Raw genomic sequence first — 21520 nt, forward strand, 5'->3', positions numbered from 1 at the left:
TGTAGCATGTCTCGTCTATGAGCACTAGAGGCGCTACACTCCCTCTGAGTCAGTTTAAAGGGTTAGCCAACAAAGCTACAGCTGCTGTGTTCACTGTCCACACAAGGTTATGAGACGGAGTAACAGATAGATGCACCACGTTTAGCACCCCGAATGACACCGACAGTGAAATAATAGTCTTCTCAAGAAATGGACCTAATGAGTCGGCAGTCTGAACATCTTAAAGAACCGGTAAGCATTTTCATTACATCACTCGGGAGTAGCGTGAGAGCTAGCAAGAGACTACGTAACGTCAAAAATAAGCTACACTGCTGTCAGTTTACCGATAAATAGAGGCGTTTGCTACAGAGACATTTGTTATTGTTAGTTGAATAAATATGATTTTAAATGTCATACACTTGACTTTTCTACTCATGTTAGCTAATGTTCATCAGTAATGTTGTAGATAACATTTACAAAGCTACAAAGTTTAATTATAACTGCGTTTAAGAATAGATGCTTAAAAGAAAGCATTACATATGTATCAATAATTATTATTTAAGGTGGGGAGGTGTATTTAAACAGTGGTTGTAATAATGTGTTCTTTGGTTGTACAGGGATGAGTATATAATGTAGATAATATATATTTAAAAATAAATACTATATCAAAAGTGAGGTGACATGTGTTTCCTTGGTGTGCTCTGGCTCTTTGTAGAATGGCATCAAAGAGAAAGACCCAGACTGTCAAAATGATACAGAGAAAGAGGAAGAACCTTTGCTCCGGGACAACCCCAGACGGTTTGTCATCTTCCCCATCCAGTACCCCGAGATCTGGAGGATGTACAAGCAGGCTCAGGCCTCCTTCTGGACGGTGGAGGAGGTGGGTTTCAGTTTTACTGTACCAAGAAAATACAATGGCCTGGGAAGTTTTCTTTTAAATGTGGTTAGATGACTTTGAATTGTACATGTAATTCAATATGCTGTATAAATTAGAATGTGCAGTATCTTTTAATGTAATGTAAATGAAATACTACTGTATTTGCATTACATTATAAAAGTGTTTGTTTTATTTTCCTGGTTTCCCACAAATAAGTACTTATGTATATGTTACAGCCCCACGCAAAAACAAAACTATGAGACACTGTGTCATTCTCCAAGCCTGTTATCATGGGGAAAACCTGATTAAGACGCAGCATATATGACAGAAGATTATACTGTTGGTGTTGCTTCTTTCAGGTTGATCTATCCAAAGACTTGCCACACTGGGACCGTTTGAAACCTGGGGAGAAACACTTCATCTCCCATATCCTCGCCTTCTTTGCTGCAAGTGATGGTATCGTCAATGAGAACCTGGTGAGGGATTTTGGATGTTGCATACGTTTGTAGATTGTGTGCTTTTTTGGAACGTTTTCTGTGTAAACAACAGATGGCACTAATGGATTCAGAGCATGATTATACTTTACACAAGGATAATGTGCCAGGGTTAAAAAAAACAAAAAACTTGTTGTTTTTGTCTAACAGGTGCAGAGGTTCTGCCAGGAGGTGCAGGTCCCTGAAGCACGCTCCTTCTACAGCTTCCAGATCCTTATAGAGACGGTTCATTCAGAGATGTACAGTATGCTCATCAACACATACGTCAGGGACCTGAAGGAGAGGTTAGTTTTGTTTATGGTCCCATCCTGTAAGATCCTGGAAGACAAACTTACATGAAGGTGACTGTTGAAAGGTTAATTTTAAGCAATTTAGACTAGTTTAGTTTTTTGTGATGTAGAAAATGAGCATCAAATCAAATTACACAGCTCGACCGATTGTGGCTCGATGAGAAAAAACTAACATTTAAGCAAATAAAATATAGTTAGATGGTAAAGATTGTCTCAGTGCATTTTGAGAAAGTGCATAACCACAGACAACTTCTTATGAAGATTCAAATCCAACCGTTAGATTTGCACCTGTTTATCACGGGCTAGGTCTACTAGCTGAGATGAAAGTTGCATTCCCAGCTGCATCAGCTTTGATGTACCTACAGTTTAGGAAGATAACAATCTCATAGCCTCTTGATCAACAGGCAATTCAAATAAAGTATTAACCGTACATATTTTTGCTGCATTTCTTTCAGTCTGTACCTTTACAAGCTTTCCACTTTTTAGTTTTAAGCTAATACTTGATTTGGATTTATTTGTTGAGAATTGTGGGTAAAATACTGCATTTCCTGTTGACATGCAAAAAAATGATTGAGCTATATATATGTACTGTATTTGGTCTGCTGAGGCTATATGTTTGAAGAAAGTAAATCAAATTGTATACTATGTGTGTTTCAGGGACAACTTATTTAACGCAGTTCAGACATTGCCTTGTGTGAGACGAAAAGCAGACTGGGCCCTCCATTGGATAAATGACAGCAAATCGTCATTTGGTGAGGAAGATGCAACTTCGAACCATCATATTGTTAATGAAATTAAAAGGAGAAATCCTCGCCTAGAGGAGCTTCTTGTTATGTATAGCTAATAACAGGTTTGACACTTTCTGTCCTCAGCGGAGCGCCTTGTGGCTTTTGCGGCAGTCGAGGGCATCTTCTTCTCTGGCTCTTTTGCTGCAATCTATTGGCTCAAGAAGAGAGGACTAATGCCCGGCCTTACCTACTCCAACGAGCTGATTAGCAGGGATGAGGTGAGATGAATTTACAATCAAAAGACATGTTGTTTAATCAAGGGAAGCTGGAAGAAAAGAGGGATCTCGGGCTACAAATATAAAATCATAGCCAGTTTCAGGATCAAGTTTAGGTTTACCTAACATCTTGGACACACTTGCGTAATGGTTAGGCTGTGTAGACAACCACAATGATGATGCATGGAGCAAAGAGGATACTACGGCAATGAAAGGTGATGAAATACAACGTATCTTGACCTTTCTGAAATTACAGATTGGTCTAGGTTTGACATTTGTTAGAAACATTTGGAATAATTGCCAAAACAAAAAAATATATAGCTCTTTAGTTGTGTTTTTTTTTTTATATTTTAATATGGAAATGGTACCTATATCTGCAAATGTTCCCCTCTGTGGGACTAATAAAGGTATTCTGATTCAATGTATGTTTTTCTCTCTTTCTATCAACTACTCTGACATGTATACTGATGTGTTTTTAGGGTCTGCACTGTAACTTTGCCTGCCTGCTGTACAGCTACCTGGTGAAGAAGCCATCAGAGGACAGGGTGAAGGACATCATCACCAAAGCTGTGAGCATTGAGCAGGTAATCAGCTTATGTTGGAGAGATACACTCAACCCAGATCACACATTATCATTTGTGTAAACATACAGTTAATCTCTGCTTGTTTGTTACTGATTGCTTTGTTTATATTGATTACCATTGCTTTACACAAGATACGATTAGATTTACATTATATGAAGTCTAGATCTAATTAAATCTAGACTTTTCTTTAACGTATTTTGTGTTGCAGGAGTTTCTGACGGAGGCCTTACCAGTTGACCTCATTGGAATCAACTGTTGTCTGATGAGGCAGTACATCGAGTTTGTTGCCGACCGGCTTCTTGTTGACCTCGGACTGGCCAAGGTAACTTTTTATATAAAATACATAAATGGTTATTACTCATTGAACCCCTTTATACTGTTGTGGCTGCTGTGTTAAAGCAGAGGAACCCTGGGTTGAGAATAATTGAAGTACAACCAAAGCAATATAATGCTTTACACCAGTGGTTCGCGACCCAAAAGTGGGTCGCGGACCCGTTTCGAGTGGGTCGCGGAAGTGTGAGTGAAGAAAAAAAAAGTTGGAATTTATTTTTTTTTTGGGGGGGGGAAAGTCAAACTTTTATTTTGAAGGCCCGATTTTCTAACGCTGTGCATGCAGTCGGTGTTGGACTGGAAGTACCGGAGACCATAAACGGTTTTGAAAACTTCTGTCACATAGTGATCATCTTCTCAATAAAATATCTTTGCTGATGTTTTTTCGACAATCAGAATCAAGATTGTTGCCGGAAGTCCCCCGGAGAATAACTTTGCGGTAGAACTCTTCTTTATACATCCATGGGTACAACTTCAGATAAAAATGAACACATAATGAAATATGACCCCCGGTTTGATGATTGACAGGTCACAGAACAATGGGGGCTATCTACCCTACCCACAATTTAAAGTAAGTCACACAGACTATCTGCTCTTTGCTCTTCTCGCAGCAAGATGTCAGAACAAAGTGAAAAACAAACAATGGCATAAAATATTATTTTTTTCTGTGGGGATATAAGGGATATATGCACTGTACTTCACTTGTATTAATATGGGGGGGGGAAAGTCAAACTTTTATTTTGAAGGCCNTAGATTTATTTATTTTCTTCTCCGAGTGTACCAGAATGCATAGTTTATGTTAGTATTTCTAAAAATCTCCTGGTGGAGATTCCCCCCAGACCCCCCTGCTGGGGTTGGATTTACAGCATGTGTGCCTTTTTATATAGTTCAGCTTTGATTCCATCATCTCATTAAACCTTTTTTAAAAGCATACTTTAGTTCTGTGAAGGGATATAAGGGATATATGCACTGTACTTCACTTGTATTAATATTGTATGCTGAAAAGCGTATATATTACAGCATGATTTTTTGTTGAATAGATTTGAGTGCTTCAAAATGTAGGGTCGCGATGTATTGACCAAGTAAAAAGTGGGTCCCGAGGCCTGACCAGTTGAGAACCACTGCTTTACACATTATCTGACAAAATAAATCACAATGAAAAAGTGAATCATTTGAGTAACCTTTTCTCTCCTTTATCTAAGGTATACCTATCTGAAAATCCGTTTGACTTCATGGAGTCCATTTCACTGGAGGGGAAAACCAACTTCTTTGAGAAACGAGTAGGGGAGTATCAGAGATTTGGAGTAATGTCGAGCATGACAGACAGTGAATTCACTCTGGATGCAGACTTCTGAAAAGGAAATAAGATTTTGTTACATTTTTTGTTACATTTGACTATCTATTTATTTTGTTAAAGCAGTTATTGACTAAAACTGGCCTAAAGTCTTGTTACAATACAATCATGGAACTACAAAGGACAAATTAATGATTGAAAGGTTAAAGCTGCACTCGTCCAGCAGACATTTACAACTCTTGGGGAATAGGGATTAGGTAATTTTAGAGAAACCAGCTCGAGATAAGTTTGTGTGCACAGATGGAAGGCTGACAGGCAAGTAGGCCATCCAATCATTTTAGCCGTGCTTTTTACAGTACTACAGCTTCCACAGATGACATTTTTTTATGGATTTTTTGCCTAAAGCACTTAAGATATTCATTGCTATCGAGTTGTTAAGAGCATTCCATGGAATATAACAAAAAGTGTATCTCGAGCCGGTTTCTCAAACTTACCTACCCGACCTTTAATTATCAGTAAATATTGTTTGCAAAGTGACATAGGGTGAACTAATGGATCCTTCAAGGCCTGCTCATGGCTTTTCTTTTTTCACCTTGGCGTAGCACAGTTTGGTTACTCAACTTTATTTATTGATATACTGTAGTTTCATACACACCTAGTGCCTAAAGTTCTTCACATGCACGGACTTAACGAAAACTATAATAACATGTTAAAAATCTGTTTAAAAAAAAAAGATAAACAAACACCGGGGATAAGAAATGATGACAACAATTTTTAAATCTAAGGCTATAATATCACTCCAAAATTAAAAGCCAGGGTTAAAGAAAGGTTTTCATTTATTTTCACAATACAGAAAGCTTGCTATGCCAAAGGCAGTCAACTCCGCAGTTAAACATGAATGTGTGGTGATGAGTGATTATTCTGACCCTCATTGGAAATGTAAAGATGGTTAATATTTACAATAGGTTTTATGGAGATGCAGTTCTGGCAACTGGCCTTTTATGGTGGATTGTTAAAACATGTCATTTTTATTGTACAATAAAAAAATGTTTTTTTCTAAAAACTGAAATGTCCTTTTTTGTTATCAAAATGTTTTTGTGATGAATGTTCTGTTCAACACAGCTATCAAAGAGGCACATTTATTTCACAGATAATGTTGAGATCCAAATGCTCACAATAAACCAGTGTCCTATACTGCGTAGTGTAGTTTTTTTAGTGATTTATCCATCAATCAGATTACATTAGCCACTCCTCCGTTAGCATACGGATGTTGGTAATGATAGCTGACAGCAGTGAGCTAGCGCTAGTGTTTCGTGATTTGGAAAGATGGCTGTGGATTTGCGAGGTTTTGCTTTGGAAAAAGCCGAGCTGATTTCCAGCCGCTTGAAAGTGCTGATTTATTGGGGACAAGACAATGTCCGGGCTCAGTTCGGGGTAGATTTGGGTCTGAAGCCTGAAGTGTACCCGACTTGGGTCATCCTATCTACGGCCGCGGTGGGTCTGTTCCTGGTACTCTCACTGTCCTGGGCCGCCGTCTGTCGCGGTCTGTTTGCTGGGAAAAAGCGGGGATTCCCGGTCCCCCAAGGCAACGGTGAGCCGAGCAAGGCCAATTTGGCCAAAACTGCCAAACCAGAAGAACCGAAGAAGAGGAACAAAAAGAAAACGATTGAAAAGGTGGGCAGGGTTTACGAGCTGCTGAATCACGGTTTAACAGAACAAGTGCGTCTATTCATTGATGTCTCTTAACACAATTAACCCTAAACAAAGTGTTCACTCAGTTAGCATAAGCTAATTTATACATGTATACCCATTATTTATCAGTAAAGTTGAAGGTAACGTTAGGTAGCCAGCTTTAATTTATCATATATCAGTGACTAGCTAAAGCCAGCGTTAGCCAGCCCACTTTGTTTACACAACAACAAAATATCTATGACCATCATGTGACCTACTTTCAAAAATATAGAAATAAACCAGTTGGCTAAATATACAATGAATCATGGTATCTGGTTCTAGAATAGGATGCTAACTAGCTAGCTGATATAGCCAACTGACAAGCCACTAGAGCTAACTAACGGTTCATGCTAACTCGTTAAAATGTTATCGCAGGCCAACAACTATAATATAAAACACACTGTACTTAATAAGCACACTGCTTGCCTTTACACGTCTAATTAAAAATGGTACTTGTAACGTGAACATGGCACGGTTTACACATAGCTGCTCTGAAAGCTGTGAACGTAGGTCTCTATTCGACTTCAGCATTGTAGTCAGGTGTAACACGTCATGTTAAATGAAACAACATAAATGCATCCTGTGTACTAGTTTAACAAGTCTCAGTGGATTCAAAAACGTTGATGGGCAATTTTTGTATTGTACATTTATGAAGTATACTCCAAAATAAAAAACAGTTAGTTTATTCTACAAATGATCTGAAATGAAAGATGGGTTAACAGACTTCAGATTAGTTTTGTGTTTGCTGAATGGATCATCAACACGTTAATTTGTTGTCTTTCTTTCTACCCCAGAACACTCAATCCAACGGACAACCAGTGGCTGTAGCACAAGAGGAAGTTAAAGTGGTCGAGGTTGTCTCCAAGCAAGCTCCTCGTATCAGAACCGAGAAGGTATATTTGAGAAGCTGTTGCCTAAATGAAGCGGAACAGATGATGAGCGGCAGGCAGTTTTATGAGACAGTTTTGTTGTTTAAATGACATTTACCTGGCATGGCCTTATTCAAAACAAAGATACATAATTGACATTTGTATTTTTCTTATAGTTCGCATACTGTATTTCAAACTAGCTTTTTATTTTTTCCATAAACAGGTGCATGAGGTACAAGCCCCGGGGCAGGTGAAAAAGAACAAGAAGAAAACCAAGACAATTGTGCAACCTGTCAAGCATGTGTCTAAAACTGATGGGAAGGAAACTGATGATGGTAACTCATTTTCTCTTTTCTTTATATGACTTGTTTGTTTTACCTCGTTCTCAGTATTCCCAACTTATTTGACCTCTGCAGTTTTTTGATTCACCTACATTTACCATTCAGTTTACCTGTTCCAAGGAATCAAACAAGTTTCATCCCCAGTCAACCATCTAACATACTTATTTATCATTGCATTGCAGATGGTAAGTCGCCTAACCGTTTTAATTTTGTTTATTTGTTTCCACCAGGTGCATGGGAGACCAAAGTTAGTAACCGAGAGAAGAAACAGCAGCGTAGGAAGGACCCGGGCTCTGGGGACTCTGGTAGCCCAGGAGGAGCGGAGGCTCCCAAGAGCAACGCTGAGGCACTTGTGGCCACAGCACCTACCAACACCAAGAAAAACAAAGGAAACCACGGTACATAGCAGTTTGACAAACGTTTATTTAAGATGCAATAATAACCGTCTAAGCTGGGTGTAAATTCCAGGAGGGGATTCCTCTGGCCCTTATATCACCGCCTTGGCTCAATTATTTTGTATCCCTGTTGAAGAAAGGATGTACCTATCCTTCATAGTGATTATGGGATAATTCAAATAGTGATTGGATCCCCTATGTGTCCACATGAGGAAAGCACAAGGCAAGAGAGTGAAAATATTGTGCTACTTTTTTTTGTAATTGACCAACACATAGTTTCACAGTTATAAATTCACAGTTATTCTATAAATGTTACTTTATAGGCTGCAGGGAATATTCTAGATAATGTAAGAGTCTATATGTGGAAGTTGTTTATATTCCTGAATTAAAAAAGTTTTAAAAACATTTCCCTCATATCTAGACATATTCTATATTACTGACACATATTTCTCTCAAACAGACTCCCTGCATTCAAAAGCCACTGGAAAGGGGGAGACAACTACTGGAGCTGGTAAAGACAAAGATAAACTATTATTCTTTAGTAACTGAGATGAAGTTACTGGAAAACGATGAAATAGATTCCTTTTTTAAATGTTGATTTTATTACATGAGATGGAGGATATACATGAAGATGATTGCCTGGGTTTGGTAACCAAACAAGCCTGTAAACAATGGTTTTAGAATCAGTAATCTCAGCTCTAAATTACAGAATCTGCTGTTAGACTGTAGATTGTCTCTGTTTGACAAAACTGACATTTTGACTCTGTCCATGTCCTCAGTGACGTCCAGCCGCAGAGAGGAGCCTTCAGTCAATGGAGGAGGTTGGACTGACATGTCTGTTAAGATCCCACGTCAGATGGGTGCTATGGACGGACCTAAGTGGAGTGCCACGACCACGGCAACACAGTACAGGGCCCCACCTAAGCCTCAGTCCTGGGGACAGGAGACACAAGGTACATCCTCAACCTGGGTAGACCTTTTCACTACAGAAATAAACATTGATCATGATTGTATGACAGCAGAAGTTACAATGCTCCATTCATCATTGAAGACTGTGTGCAACTGTGCCCTCTGCTGGAAAGATGGGGCATAGTCATGGCATTTATAAGGATTTGTACCATGGTTAAAACGTATTCTAGCATTTGTAGAGTGACCTTGTTAGCAGGAGGTGAAATCATTTATTGAAAGTATAAAATTAAATCAACAGCTCGCTTAACAAAGACACCAAACATTAAAATAGAAATTATAACTTTAAAAGGTGATATACACTAAGGGGCAGTGGCGGCTCTTCCCACATGTTTGATAGTCATTACAAATTAAAAATAAATTAAAAAATATTTTTATTTTTATTTTTATTTTTAAAGAACAAGGTAAATATTATATAGTTGGTATCAGTAAAATGTATAATCTACAATAAAATCTCGTTTAAAATTGTTTTACGATGTCTAAAGTTACTGATAAGTCACATGTTTCCTGCCTGGCCGCAGCGTGTATCATTACCCTCTCTCGTCCGGGCGGTAGAAAGGAGCCCTCAGCCAGAGCAGCTGCAGCCAACAAGCTGACTGTTGCTATCTGTAAACTATGCCGCCGAAACATAATTTCAGCCAATCAGCGTCGTCAGATCTGATGCTCAAAGGGCGCCCTTTCAGCGCCCTGGCCTGTGTGTCTGTGAGTTGTTTAGACTCGTATCCAAGGTGACGCTACAGTGGGGGATGGCTGCGTCTGCAGGTGTCGACTCCGGTGCTAGTGGATCGCCGGAGCTGTCGATTAACATTTGCATGCTTATTGTAGTTGTAAGGGCAATGCCTGTGGCACCATGGAGCATATGTGTGGGCTGGACCTGTATTTTACAGGAAAGGAGTGATCAGAGGGTCGAGTTGTCGATTCTTGTTCAGTTTTCATCTTCCTCACCCTCTCAGACTTTGAGTTGCGCGCGCTGCTAAAGAGACGCGCTACCATGGAAACCAAACAATGGTGTAGCTGTATTAAAGTCCGAGTGGAAACAGTCGTGAGTAAATCTGATTTTGTCAGAAATCGGGAGAAATGCGGGAGTCTCCCGCGAAAATCGGGAGGGTTGGAAAGTATGACACACACACACACACACACACAGTTTTGTCACCATTTCCATAGCCCCACCAAAAATATTTTCCACCAGCCGCCACTGGTAATAAGTAAATACAATCTAAAATTGAATGTAAAACTAGTCTTAAACTAGCCCTAGACTAGCTCCGTTGGAGAAGCGGCGAACAACCAGCGCCAGCGTCCTCTCCTATAGGCGTCCGAGTATACATCATTCCGTACATGACCATCTTTCCAAGGCTGTGGTACCACACCTTCATCAAGCAATTTTTAAAAGTTTGTCACACAATTCTTTGAGAATCCTGGGATAGATGCCATCCGGTCCTGATGCTTTTGCGGCATCTAAGTTCGATTTTTTATTTTTATGGATGACCTTTTATTTTAAGTCCAATTATTGAGTATATTATTAAATGGTCTGTCCTGGAAGTCTGGTATTGATGAGGCATCCTCCTTTGTATTGGTATTAGAGGGTTATTGAGGAAAAACTCTCAACTAATGGCATATTACTTTACTTGTATAATCTGGTCATGTAGAATAAGACATTAATAAGTGTTTTATAAAGACTAATAAAGAGCCAATATACTGCTAATATGCATGTTAATTAACAACTAGTTGATGGTGAATTTGTGTACCTTAATATGAAGTTGTACCGCTTATATGATAGTTGTTAATTAACATGCATATTAGCAGTATATTGGCTCTTTATTAGTCNACGTCACTAACTGTAAGCTTGTCACATACAGTCTATGGTCACTCAGAGTAACCTAAGTTAATTTAGCTGCTGGAGAAGAAAGATCAGGGGGGAGGGGGGAGAGAGCTGCCGTTTCATTCAGACTGTTTAAAAAACGGTAGCAACGGACTATTTTTCTTAGCGGATGCATGTCAATTTAAATCAATACATACAACGGTAACACTTTATTTTGATATGTATATATACATTGCTTTTAAAATCGTGCTGTGCAACACGAAAAAAAGGGGAAAATTGTGTTGGTTAACACGAAATGCCATGAGACTGGGTTGACAACACATAGAGAGAACAGTACACCTATTGTGTAAGTATACACAAGCAGCAGTGGCGGCTGGTGGAAAATATTTTTGGTGGGGCTATGGAAATGGTGACAAAACTGTGTGTGTGTGTGTGTGTGTGTGTGTGTGTGTCATACTTTCCAACCCTCCCGATTTTCGCGGGAGACTCCCGCATTTCTNGTCCATCAAAGTGACCACGCCCTAATTTATGCAAAAGCTTTAAGGCTTAATATTAATTAAACAGTTGACTTGAGAAAAAATTCACCCCCCCAGTCCATATTCATGAAGGGGGGGGATCTAACTAGACAGAGAATATGGTTTTTTGAACCACGATGTAAACATGTTTATTTCTGCTGTAAAGTTGGGCATTTTAACATTGGGGTCTATGGAAATTGCACACTTCTGCAGACTGCTCCTACTGGCCACTAGATGAACTGCAGTTTGAGGCACTTCCGTATTAGCGTCCCTGCTCTTCCCCAGAGTTTGCCGCTTGGTTTTCACAAGAGTTTTGAAGATTTTCCGAAAATCGGATGTCAAATGTTAAGCTCTAGAGCTACTTGTCTCATCACACAGTGCTCTAAGTTGAGTAATTTGCTTTTATAGCAAGACCAGAGATTGTCCTGAACATTTGGATATGTAACACCATATTATAAGAAGTACATTTAAAAGGTGATTTAAGGAAACATCTAAAAATTGAGAAAATACCCTTAGACTCCAGAGGGTTAAAACATCCATTAACCTTTATGTGCAATAAGTGAATCCACACAATAGGTTTATTTAAAACTTCCCTTAACGTAACATTACCTAATTGAATAAATAAACCTATTGTGTGGATTCACTTATTGCACATAAAGGTTAATGGATGTTTTAACCCTCTGGNGCCCCGAAGTAGCAATAGTCCTTTAATAGCACTATCCTGCATCTGTGCCTCGGCAAACCGGGGGGTTCTCCGCAAGCCAGACGTCTAGATAGGGTGCAACCCTCTGTGCAATAGCAAACTCCCCAGGCAAAGACGCCAATGCAACACAATCCATGTATTATAATACGGTCCGGACATTTAACCACGACAAGAGTGTCTAAGTCCGTGTACGTTTCTGTCACAATTTAACTCGCTTTACTCCTTACCGATTTTACCAGTACTAGACAAACCATAAAACTTTTAATTTCTATTATTCAATTATATCGGAGATATATGAACATCCAGATACCAGGATTCGTGACTATAATGAAGTTTATATCTTACTTATGCAGCGTGAAATTACAATCGAAGTACCAATTCCGATTATTTTTTTACTGTTCCGACATTACAAGATTGATTGCACGATCGGTGATCGATCCATCCGATTTGGAACTAGCGTCGGGTGAGGACCAGAAGTAGTCTGTCCTTGCTTTCTTGCTCAGTCTGGGTAAGACGACCATACTATTGTTGGACCATGTTCCCCCACCTCTGCTGCTCACTGCTGTAGCATGGTCAGTAGCTACTGTCAGTAGCTACTGCTAATGACCATGCTACAGATGTTAGTGCAACATCTACAGCTCCTCTACCACAACCATCAGCAACAAGTGGACATGGAGAACTACATGAACTACATGTTGCTAAATCCACTGTGGAGAATAAACAGAAGGGCAACCAGGCAACCATGCTCGGGGGTCTTCTTCGCTGCTTTTGGTGTATTTTGTGGCGGAAGTACAGCGCCACTTACAGGCCCGGCATATGTACTACAGCGTCTCCTGCGGGTCGAGCGGTCTCGTGTGAAGGGACACGTTTATTGAGCCGTATCCGTGTAAACGGAAGACTTTTTTGATATCGAATATATCCCCAGGCGTGTCTGCCATCATGATAAACATAACTGAGCCATCGACCAAGGATAATGAAGCCTTGTACTGTAAGAACATACTGCATGCTCCTCATTCTGCCTCAGGCTTTACAGATGAACAGTATGATCTCCAGCTGTAACAGTGATGGAAACCTGATATAATTGACTGAGGGATTATTTGATTGCCTGAATCTGACATTCATTTACACAGCTAAAGTGATACAGAAGGTCATTTTCCGTTCAGTCAGGAGAATGTGTGCGCTCTGACAGCACAACCCTGTGAGGTTAGCCCAGCATCGCTCACCGGGACAGCAGGACAGGAATTAATGTGACACTTAAATGACAGTGGTTTCCTAAAAAGGGTTGAAAATCAATTTTCAATATGCCGCTGCAGTGTCTGACCCTGGCAGGGAACATCCCCCCCACCCGCCCCACATGCTCCCAGTAGAGTGTGTTAAATCCAGTCCAAGCGCGGGGCTGGAATAAATCTGCATTCAATTAACGGATTAGCCACTGTTTAAACATGGCTTCCTTGCTTTGCCACTAATCCGCCAAGTGGGTGTCTGTGAACTGCAGAACGCAGCATTTTAATACATTCGTTTTTTAAATGGCTGGGAGATGAAGTGAAGGAAGCGTCCTGTGTGTGTGTGAGATGGAGAGACATGAATATCTTTACAAGAAATAAAAATGGGGGGAAAAAGGTTTTAATATATTGGGGAAGGAAGAGAACCCCAAATGTGTTGAATGTGCGGGGTAATAAATCATTTTGGACAGTTAGGATGTGGTAATGTCAAAGAGCTGACTGATACGCAGTGGCAATTACTCTGACTGTCAGCATACAGACAAGTTATAAATACGGATGCCAGAGTAATTTTGTTTTGTTTTATAGATGTTTTGACATTATTTCTTAATATTGACACCTCAACGCCCCTCTGAATTCTTACCCTCTCTTGCTGATCCTAAATTAACCTCCTGGTGTGATGACATTTCCTCACAAGATTAGTTCACTATCATTAATATCTGTTCGCCTTTACCCCTGACCTTGTCTTCTCAAAGGTCTACATCCTCATCAGCTCACCCTTCTTCTGCCCTATATTCATCCACACTGTTTCCTCCTGCTTCATATTAATTTTATTATGATGGTGAGCCAACACATCATCCATCCCTATTTTCACTGCATAAGGCATTAAGTACACTAAATGATAAGTTACTTTGTGTTGATGTTTGGACCAAAGTGGTTTAGAGAAAGCTTTGATCTGTTTTATTCAGTCATCAGTTGTCAAAATGTTCCAAGGTGAGTTTACTGCTACAGGGTTCCCAGATGATGAATCCTACTGACTTATCCTGAGTCCACCATAAGGTTGACATTTGTAGTTTTGAACTACATTTCTGAAACCATTGGATGCATGGGTGTATTTATCAGCAGACATGTTTGCCTTCAATTCTATCCTATCCAAACTGTTACAATTCAAGGTCAATGCCTCGCCTCAAACAACTTGCAAGATTATCACACATAGGGGGTTAACACCACATCATACATCTTCTGTGAAATGTCTAAATGTTCAGGATTTTAATTTGACAAACACTTAGGTTGATGTTTGAATACCTGCCCAAACTAAGGACATTCCCATCAGCTGCAGTTTATTTAAAATGTGTTAATTAGCAAATGTTGTATACGGTAACAAACATCAAAACTGTATACACACTGTATTTTTTTTCTTTTGGGAGGAAAAGCAGAACATGGTTTGTTTCTTAACCACTCGGCTAACACAAACACCCCACATTTTTTCTTCTGTTTGTTTGGTTCTTGTCAAACCCACTGCTGTAGCTGCTGTAACATGCATATTTTATGTTGTGAAAATCTGATGGATTCTTACTGAAGATTAAACCACTGTGATGTGGATTTAATGGAAGAGAATGAATTGTTGGAATCCTTTAATCACCATGCCAATATTAATGGATCCCGCTGCTTAAGACACTCACTACAACAGCTCTTCAGAAACAGCTCATTAAAAGAGCCCCTATCTTTATTCCATGATGGAGTTAAAGTGTGTCAGACTCAATTAATTTCTTCAATACGACACCTTGACTTGTTAGGAATGTAGTCTGAACCCTCAAAGTACATTCACATAGACATGTATCCATTTACACGCTTCAACACAGCTATGCGCTTGCACACGTATTGACAATTTCTCATGCACATCATTTGACAGGCATCTTCAGAAAAAACATTGAAACTTACAGTAGGTAAAGGTAGAGCCACACACAGGCTGCCAATCCTTATCGAGGAGACCGATATTTTGAGCTGTACCCAACATCATGCACTTAGCGCGTCACACAGATGTCACAGAGATGCTGCTCAGATTGCCAGACAGCGCAGTGGAGTATGAATGGCAGAGCCTGCAATGAACTCCTCCACTGCTACAGTCAGTGGACCGTCTCACGGCCTCACAACCCCAAAATGACTTACTGAGATAAGTGGCTTTCACAGGCCTTATACCTTACTGTGTGTGTATGTGTGTGTAGCTCCTCGGCTGGGGAGAGTCTATATCACAAGACTAGTAATATAAAAAAAATTCACATCGTTCATTTTGTACAAGTTGAAAAACAAGAGCAACACCACGTTATATCATGTTGGAAAAGCTACAGCTTAATTTGCGTGTGAGAGACAGCATAACTGAGAGGGAGATTGGAAATTAGTAAAGCCAAGGAACATTTTTCATCACTCCTAAGTGGCTTGAAGTTCTCTTAAGCACTTAAATTCGACACTGAAATCCATCTGTATTCAGATGAACCCATTAACGTATTCATGCTGTGGAGCTGCCACGAGGCTCTCTCATTTCCCTGGCATTTGCACGCCTCCTTCTTTAAAAAACGACTTCAAATGCTGACAAATGATTGCCCTGACAGTGCCAGACAAATCACTCTCAGACAACCCCGGTGCAGAAACAAGAAGATAACACTTATAATACCGGATGCACAAATATTGCTAGATGCTAGGAAAAACACTTCCTTCCCTGCCATGGCTCTTGGCATGCAGACAGGTGCGGTGACACTGTAATAGGAGCTAATGAAGCAGTCATCAGGGGAGATTATGTGCTGCCTAGATGTGGTGTAATATTGATGACAGAGGTGCAGGTACTGTAGCCACAACAACGCATCAGACCACCCATCACATCACGCTGCCCCCGGAGGCTGGAAAAGACCAATTAATTAGTGACTGTTAGTTCGATGGCAATTAGATGCTTTTAAGCAGGTATCCACTCCACTCTATGCCTCTAGTTTCTAGCTCTCAGTGCCTCGATCCAGGAAAATTATCCAAGCTGCCCTTGAACGAGCTGCTCGAAAATATATAATGTAAGCATGGACGGAAATTCAAGAGAACAGGGAGAGAGAAAGAAACTATGTTTGAGACATATGCAGTCCTAAAGGAAATGAGTGGTAGAAAAGGTAGAAGAAAAGGAAAGAAAGATATTTAGTCATCCTTTGGCAGAGTGACAGTGGAAATTAGGCTGTGGAAGACTCTGTTGCATTAAGATACATCACACAGAGAATAATGTGTTGCATAATATAATTAAATCCCACTGTTGCTGTCTTTGTTGTGGGTTGTAAAACTCATCCTGTGTTTATGTGAGTGATTATGGAACAGTGCCGTGTTGGCTTCCAAAAGCACAGACTATGAAGCTCTAACAGATTGTTTCTTTTCTCAACAGGATCTCAGACTTGTCCCATCTACCTCAACCAGATCTTTGGTAAGGAACAAGAATTACATATTTCAAAAATACTAGGGAAGGTGTGGCTCAGTACTTTAAAAAATGTAACATTTAAAAAAGACCAACTTCCCAAACAGTGTAATGCCAGGTTGCAGTTATATTACTCCCATTATTGTGCTTGACATCAGAAATACCTGTAAAGAAATGCAAAAAAAGCTACCTATTTTGATTGTTGAGAACACTGCTGTCAGAATAGACTCAAAATTCCGTACATTTTCACAGCACATTCTTCTTTTTCTTTATTCAATTATGTGTTGGCCTGACATGGGATTCGACCAATGCCCATCCCATGTTTTTGATTTATTTGAGAGTCAGTATAACAAACACAATTATACTCAGACACATTTTAATGATAACGGGTGTATCGCAGTATGTGTATATGAATGGTTGAAATTGTGTAAAGTGACTCCTGCAAACAGTTGTATTGCTTTTTTTCCAAATCAAAGAGAATGATGCCACATACAGTATAGACTTTTCTATCCATTCCCAGACAGGAGCAGAACAGAATACATAACGTTTATGTAAAATGTGTATAAAAAAGAAAATAAATCTAAATTACCATACAAAACCTTGTTTTGATATTTCTTTTTTTTACACTACTTTTGTACTCAGCCCATTCTGTAGAGATAAATGGATGAAACTCTTCATATCTTCTTGCCGTACAATATGCGCCTCTACTCCCAAGGGCAGTGAGGCTGAATTAAAAGTACATTTCCAACAGTGCAGAGGTAATACTGAAACAAACTACAATAACATAAAAAGTAATCTCACAAGCCCTCACATTGGGGACATTAGTGCAAATATACTATATATTCACATGACATAATTCACAACTGATTGCCTGCAATACTGCACTTCTCTCTCTCTCATCTCCAACATGTTAATATGAACCACATCCCTGTGTCTGGTCCTGCACCAGTGGCTGCTGCATGCTGCTGATGGTCTGGTGTCTGTCTGTGATGTCACAGACCTGTGTGTGAGTCTCCTCTCCTGTTGATGCAGTTTTCAGTTTGAGCTCCATTAGCCCAGCCTTCTATCCTCTGGTTGAGTCGGAGCATGAAGGACTTCATTAATCGTCCACAGAGGGCTCCCAGGTGCTGGGTTAACAGGAGGAGGTGAAACACAGGCTGCCTCTGGCACTGAGGGGAGATATGTGTCTCACAGCTGTCCAGAGAGCAAAGCCAGGGAAATAATGACTACAGAAGTCCACACAAAGTGAATATACATTTGATTAACGTTTGTAAGAACACCTGGTGCAGGACAGTACACTACATTAATGACAAAAGGTTTTAATTGGCGCAGATAGGCAACATTGAGTATTCATTTGATATCAGAGACAGAGAGGAAAATGGTCTTTACCCTGAAAGGCCAGCAGAAACTGTAACACAGGCTGCAGGATTTTGCATGCTAGCCTATTAAATATTAAGAGGACTTCACGTTAGGCAGCTAGCTGAGCCTTTCTGAAGGTCATCTAAATCCTAAAAGTGCCGAGTTACTCAGTAAGAATTACAGTATAGTGCTAGTCTAAAAGTAACCATTTGGTTGAGTTGTCATTGTAGAATTGCAGGACAGTAGGGTGTGAGCTCAAATCAAACCCTAACCCAAGTAACTTGCTTGAGACTAAAAGGTTAAGACTTGAGATTCATTGAACGTGTGACTTATCCCACCTCTGCTGATCAGATTTACAGCTACTTTGTCATAAACATAAGTATTTGACAAAATAAGACCCAATGATGGCTATAAATAAAAGGCCAGTACGATAAAGTATCTCGAGATCCATTAATGTCTGTTAAAAATGTAATGGCAATCCTTCCAATACCCGGTGAGACATTTTAGTCTAAACCAAAGTGGTGGATTCAAAGATTGATATATTGCAATTGCTAGAGCCATGCCAGCAGAGTGAATAAAATGCCAGAGAAAGGGGTGATGCTTTTTCTATGTGGAATAACTCTTTATATATAGAGACAAGATACATTTGAATTATTCCATTAACTTACATTGTTGGCATTGTTTTGAACTGGTCTGCTAAGATATTTACCTCTATTTTACCTTTTGAATTCTGAAACAGCATGTCTTATTAATGTAAAAAGTATACAGGAAAGGTGTTGGTTAAATAGCCTTGATAGTGAAAAGGTTAAAAGACTGGAAGAGGCAGATACATTGAGAAAAATATACATTTATTGCTAGCATATTAACTGACAAACTAATAAAAAACTGAATTAGTTAGCGAATGCCACAAAGGAAAACTAGCAGAATATTAAACCCTTCTGTTTTGATCTCAGGGCTACACCACATGCTGTTGCTTTATTAGATCTATCATAATCTGCTGTTATATTAAAAGCAGCTGAATGCAATTACCATAACAACAAGCATATGAATAAATAATGGGTTCATGTTTAGTGTTGAGTGTACATGGTTTACATGTATGTAATTACAAGTCACTTTTTATCCTGCAGGCAGCACACACACATGTTGGTGGTTATGAAGGCGCTTCCAAATGTCTGTGTGTTTAGCTACGAGTGTGCGTGTTTGTTGTGTTTGAGCTGAGTGCCATCCTGATGTATCTGGGCTGGCCACCTGTCTGAGCGGCTGACAGGGGCGGGTTCTAATCTGACAGGTAATCTGCCCAGCAGACACAGTGAAAAACGACTCCCAGTGACACCCCCACCCCCCCTCTGCTCTAAGGGCGAGACTGAATTAGTTACACGGCCAATCAGACCTCAGGTACACAAAACTAACACCTGATGGCATAACTACAGAAAGCCTGTGTGCACTGTGCAGCCTATTTACTGTGTAGACAAATTACCTTCCTTATAATTAATCAAAGGAAGTAGATCCAATAATATACTGTATGTTTGATTTATACTGCACGAGAGGGAGAGTAGAGAAGGAAAGAAAATATTCCCTTGAGACATTTGATGTAATCTCTAACTGGATATTTACAGGCAATATGTTTGTAAAAAGGGGCAGTTCAACAGAAGCTTGTTTAACCTTGGAGATTATCCTCTTCCAATCCATCTTAATAAGGGTCACTTCAGCTAGCTGTCCATGCTTTACTTATCCTAGTTTATAGCAAAACAATGATCTACTTTAGCTGTGTGTGACTGATGACTGAGACCTTAAGAAAACAAACAGCAAATCCTCGCAGCGCATGACTGAGTACCTGAGAACAGCCTTGCTGGGACTCCTTGGGGAGAAAAGGGAAGCTATCTCATGTAAAGCAAATTGAACAAGGGAGCTAGCGTATCTACATTTACTATGCAAAGGTAAATTGCCAAAGGGGCAAGCAAGCACTACTACAAGTTCATTTTCCCAATTATAAAGTGGCTCGCCAAAAAGAAACCTCCTGCAAATGTTGGTTAAAAATTGCTTGAGGTAGCTTTTCAGTATTTTAAAGAAACTGCTAAATATTGTGGTTTTCCATGTGACCCCTGAGGGTAAAGCCAACATTTTGATTAATGACTAATATCTTGGCTGAGAATGTTCTATTATATGGACCACAACAGCCCTGCATATAATGAACAACATGTTAAAGAAATCCAATACTGCTAATGCTGTTTTTCTAATACAGCAACAACTATCAATAACTGGATTGCCACTTAATGTATGCTTACTACTCATCTCACTGTGTCAAATACAATACCATAATACACCTTCCAGTAAACAGTCTGCAGTCTGAAAAACACTTTAAGCTTGAGAAGCAAATGGTACGCTGATGAATTTGAGTGTGTGATTGCTTTAGTGCAAAGTGAAATGTCTTTCAAAATAATGTGAAATGAGCATCAACCTAGCACAGATTACATTTTGTTGAAAAGATTTACACGCTACATTCTTCCTCCACAAGAGCATTAATAACATGCACACACCATTTTCAGCTTACATATGGCAACTTAAGTATTACATTACATTACATTACATTTAGCTGACGCTTTTATCCAAAGCGACTTACAATAAGTACATTCGACCAGGAAGATACAACCTTGAAGAAAACAGAATCATATAAGTACATCAGGTTTCATAGAGCCAAACATTTCAAGTGCTACTCAACTGGCTTTAGATAAGCCAGTCCTTTATTAGTATATAAGTGCTTTGTTAATAATTTTATCGCTCGAAAGAGATGAGTTTTCAGTCTGCACCGGAAGATGTGACTTTGGTTTGCTGTAGGTGCTAGAATGTAGCATTTCTTATATCCAGTGATTTTAGTTGTGCAAAGCATATCAGCCAGCCAGCCCCTCATCCAAGGCCCTTTTTTTTTAACACTGTCCCGAAAAATGATTTAAACTGTCCTGGAATCAGTGTGAACCTTCAAAAACTCTCTTTTGCCTCTTTCACACCAAGTACTTAGCCGGTACTTGTTCCCCCCGAACTCTTTAGTCCCTCGAACTGTTTTAGTAGATCGCGTCCCTGAGGTAGGATTAGGCCAATGAAGCCGCTGACCTCACTTCTTCTTCTTCTTCTTCTGCTTTGGGTTCACAACACTTTTCTGAGTTTTATGGGGCGTGGTTTGCAATTCGCCCAGCCAATCAGAAATTGTTAGTGTGGCCGACACACCCACGAACCAGCGCCATATAGAGAGACTGTCTATATGTATATCTATATTCTATCTATATGGCGCTGCCACGAACCATTTCCTCCTCA

The 21520-nt window shown here is 39.7% G+C and overlaps 2 protein-coding genes across 2 annotated transcripts; both read left to right on the forward strand.

Annotated features, from left to right (window-relative positions):
- Positions 1-67: 67 nt before the first annotated feature.
- rrm2b (ribonucleotide reductase M2 b) lies at positions 68-5216 on the forward strand. The gene is made up of 9 exons (XM_010784705.1): positions 68-231; positions 695-859; positions 1216-1332; positions 1501-1634; positions 2298-2392; positions 2513-2646; positions 3123-3227; positions 3436-3549; positions 4760-5216. The coding sequence occupies exons 1-9, from the start codon at positions 190-192 to the stop codon at positions 4910-4912; spliced, it is 1059 nt and encodes a 352-aa protein (XP_010783007.1). The 5' UTR covers positions 68-189; the 3' UTR covers positions 4913-5216.
- An 898-nt stretch (positions 5217-6114) lies between these two features.
- On the forward strand, positions 6115-9295 carry LOC104957092 (protein LYRIC-like). Its single transcript, XM_010784706.1, has 6 exons — positions 6115-6525; positions 7377-7475; positions 7675-7786; positions 8023-8190; positions 8648-8698; positions 8967-9295. Exons 1-6 carry the CDS (start codon positions 6178-6180, stop codon positions 9278-9280), a joined length of 1092 nt encoding a protein of 363 aa, XP_010783008.1. The 5' UTR covers positions 6115-6177; the 3' UTR covers positions 9281-9295.
- The last annotated feature ends 12225 nt before the right edge of the window (positions 9296-21520 follow it).

Source organism: Notothenia coriiceps, unplaced genomic scaffold, assembly GCF_000735185.1.
Source record: "Notothenia coriiceps isolate Sejong01 unplaced genomic scaffold, NC01 NC01_scaffold00026424, whole genome shotgun sequence".
Lineage (NCBI taxonomy): Eukaryota > Metazoa > Chordata > Actinopteri > Perciformes > Nototheniidae > Notothenia > Notothenia coriiceps.

What these genes read in the sequence shown, in the direction of transcription:
- LOC104957092 (XM_010784706.1), top strand. Translation starts at nt 6,178, where the DNA reads ATGGCTGTGGATTTGCGAGGTTTTGCTTTGGAAAAAGCCGAGCTGATT. An exon ending in GAAAAACAAAGGAAACCACG is followed by an intron (nt 8,191 to 8,647) that starts GTACATAGCAGT and finishes TCTCTCAAACAG; the next exon opens with ACTCCCTGCATTCAAAAGCC. An exon ending in GGAGACAACTACTGGAGCTG is followed by an intron (nt 8,699 to 8,966) that starts GTAAAGACAAAG and finishes CCATGTCCTCAG; the next exon opens with TGACGTCCAGCCGCAGAGAG.
- rrm2b (XM_010784705.1), top strand. Translation starts at nt 190, where the DNA reads ATGGACCTAATGAGTCGGCAGTCTGAACATCTTAAAGAACCG. An exon ending in CTGAACATCTTAAAGAACCG is followed by an intron (nt 232 to 694) that starts GTAAGCATTTTC and finishes GGCTCTTTGTAG; the next exon opens with AATGGCATCAAAGAGAAAGA. An exon ending in AAGCTGTGAGCATTGAGCAG is followed by an intron (nt 3,228 to 3,435) that starts GTAATCAGCTTA and finishes TTTGTGTTGCAG; the next exon opens with GAGTTTCTGACGGAGGCCTT.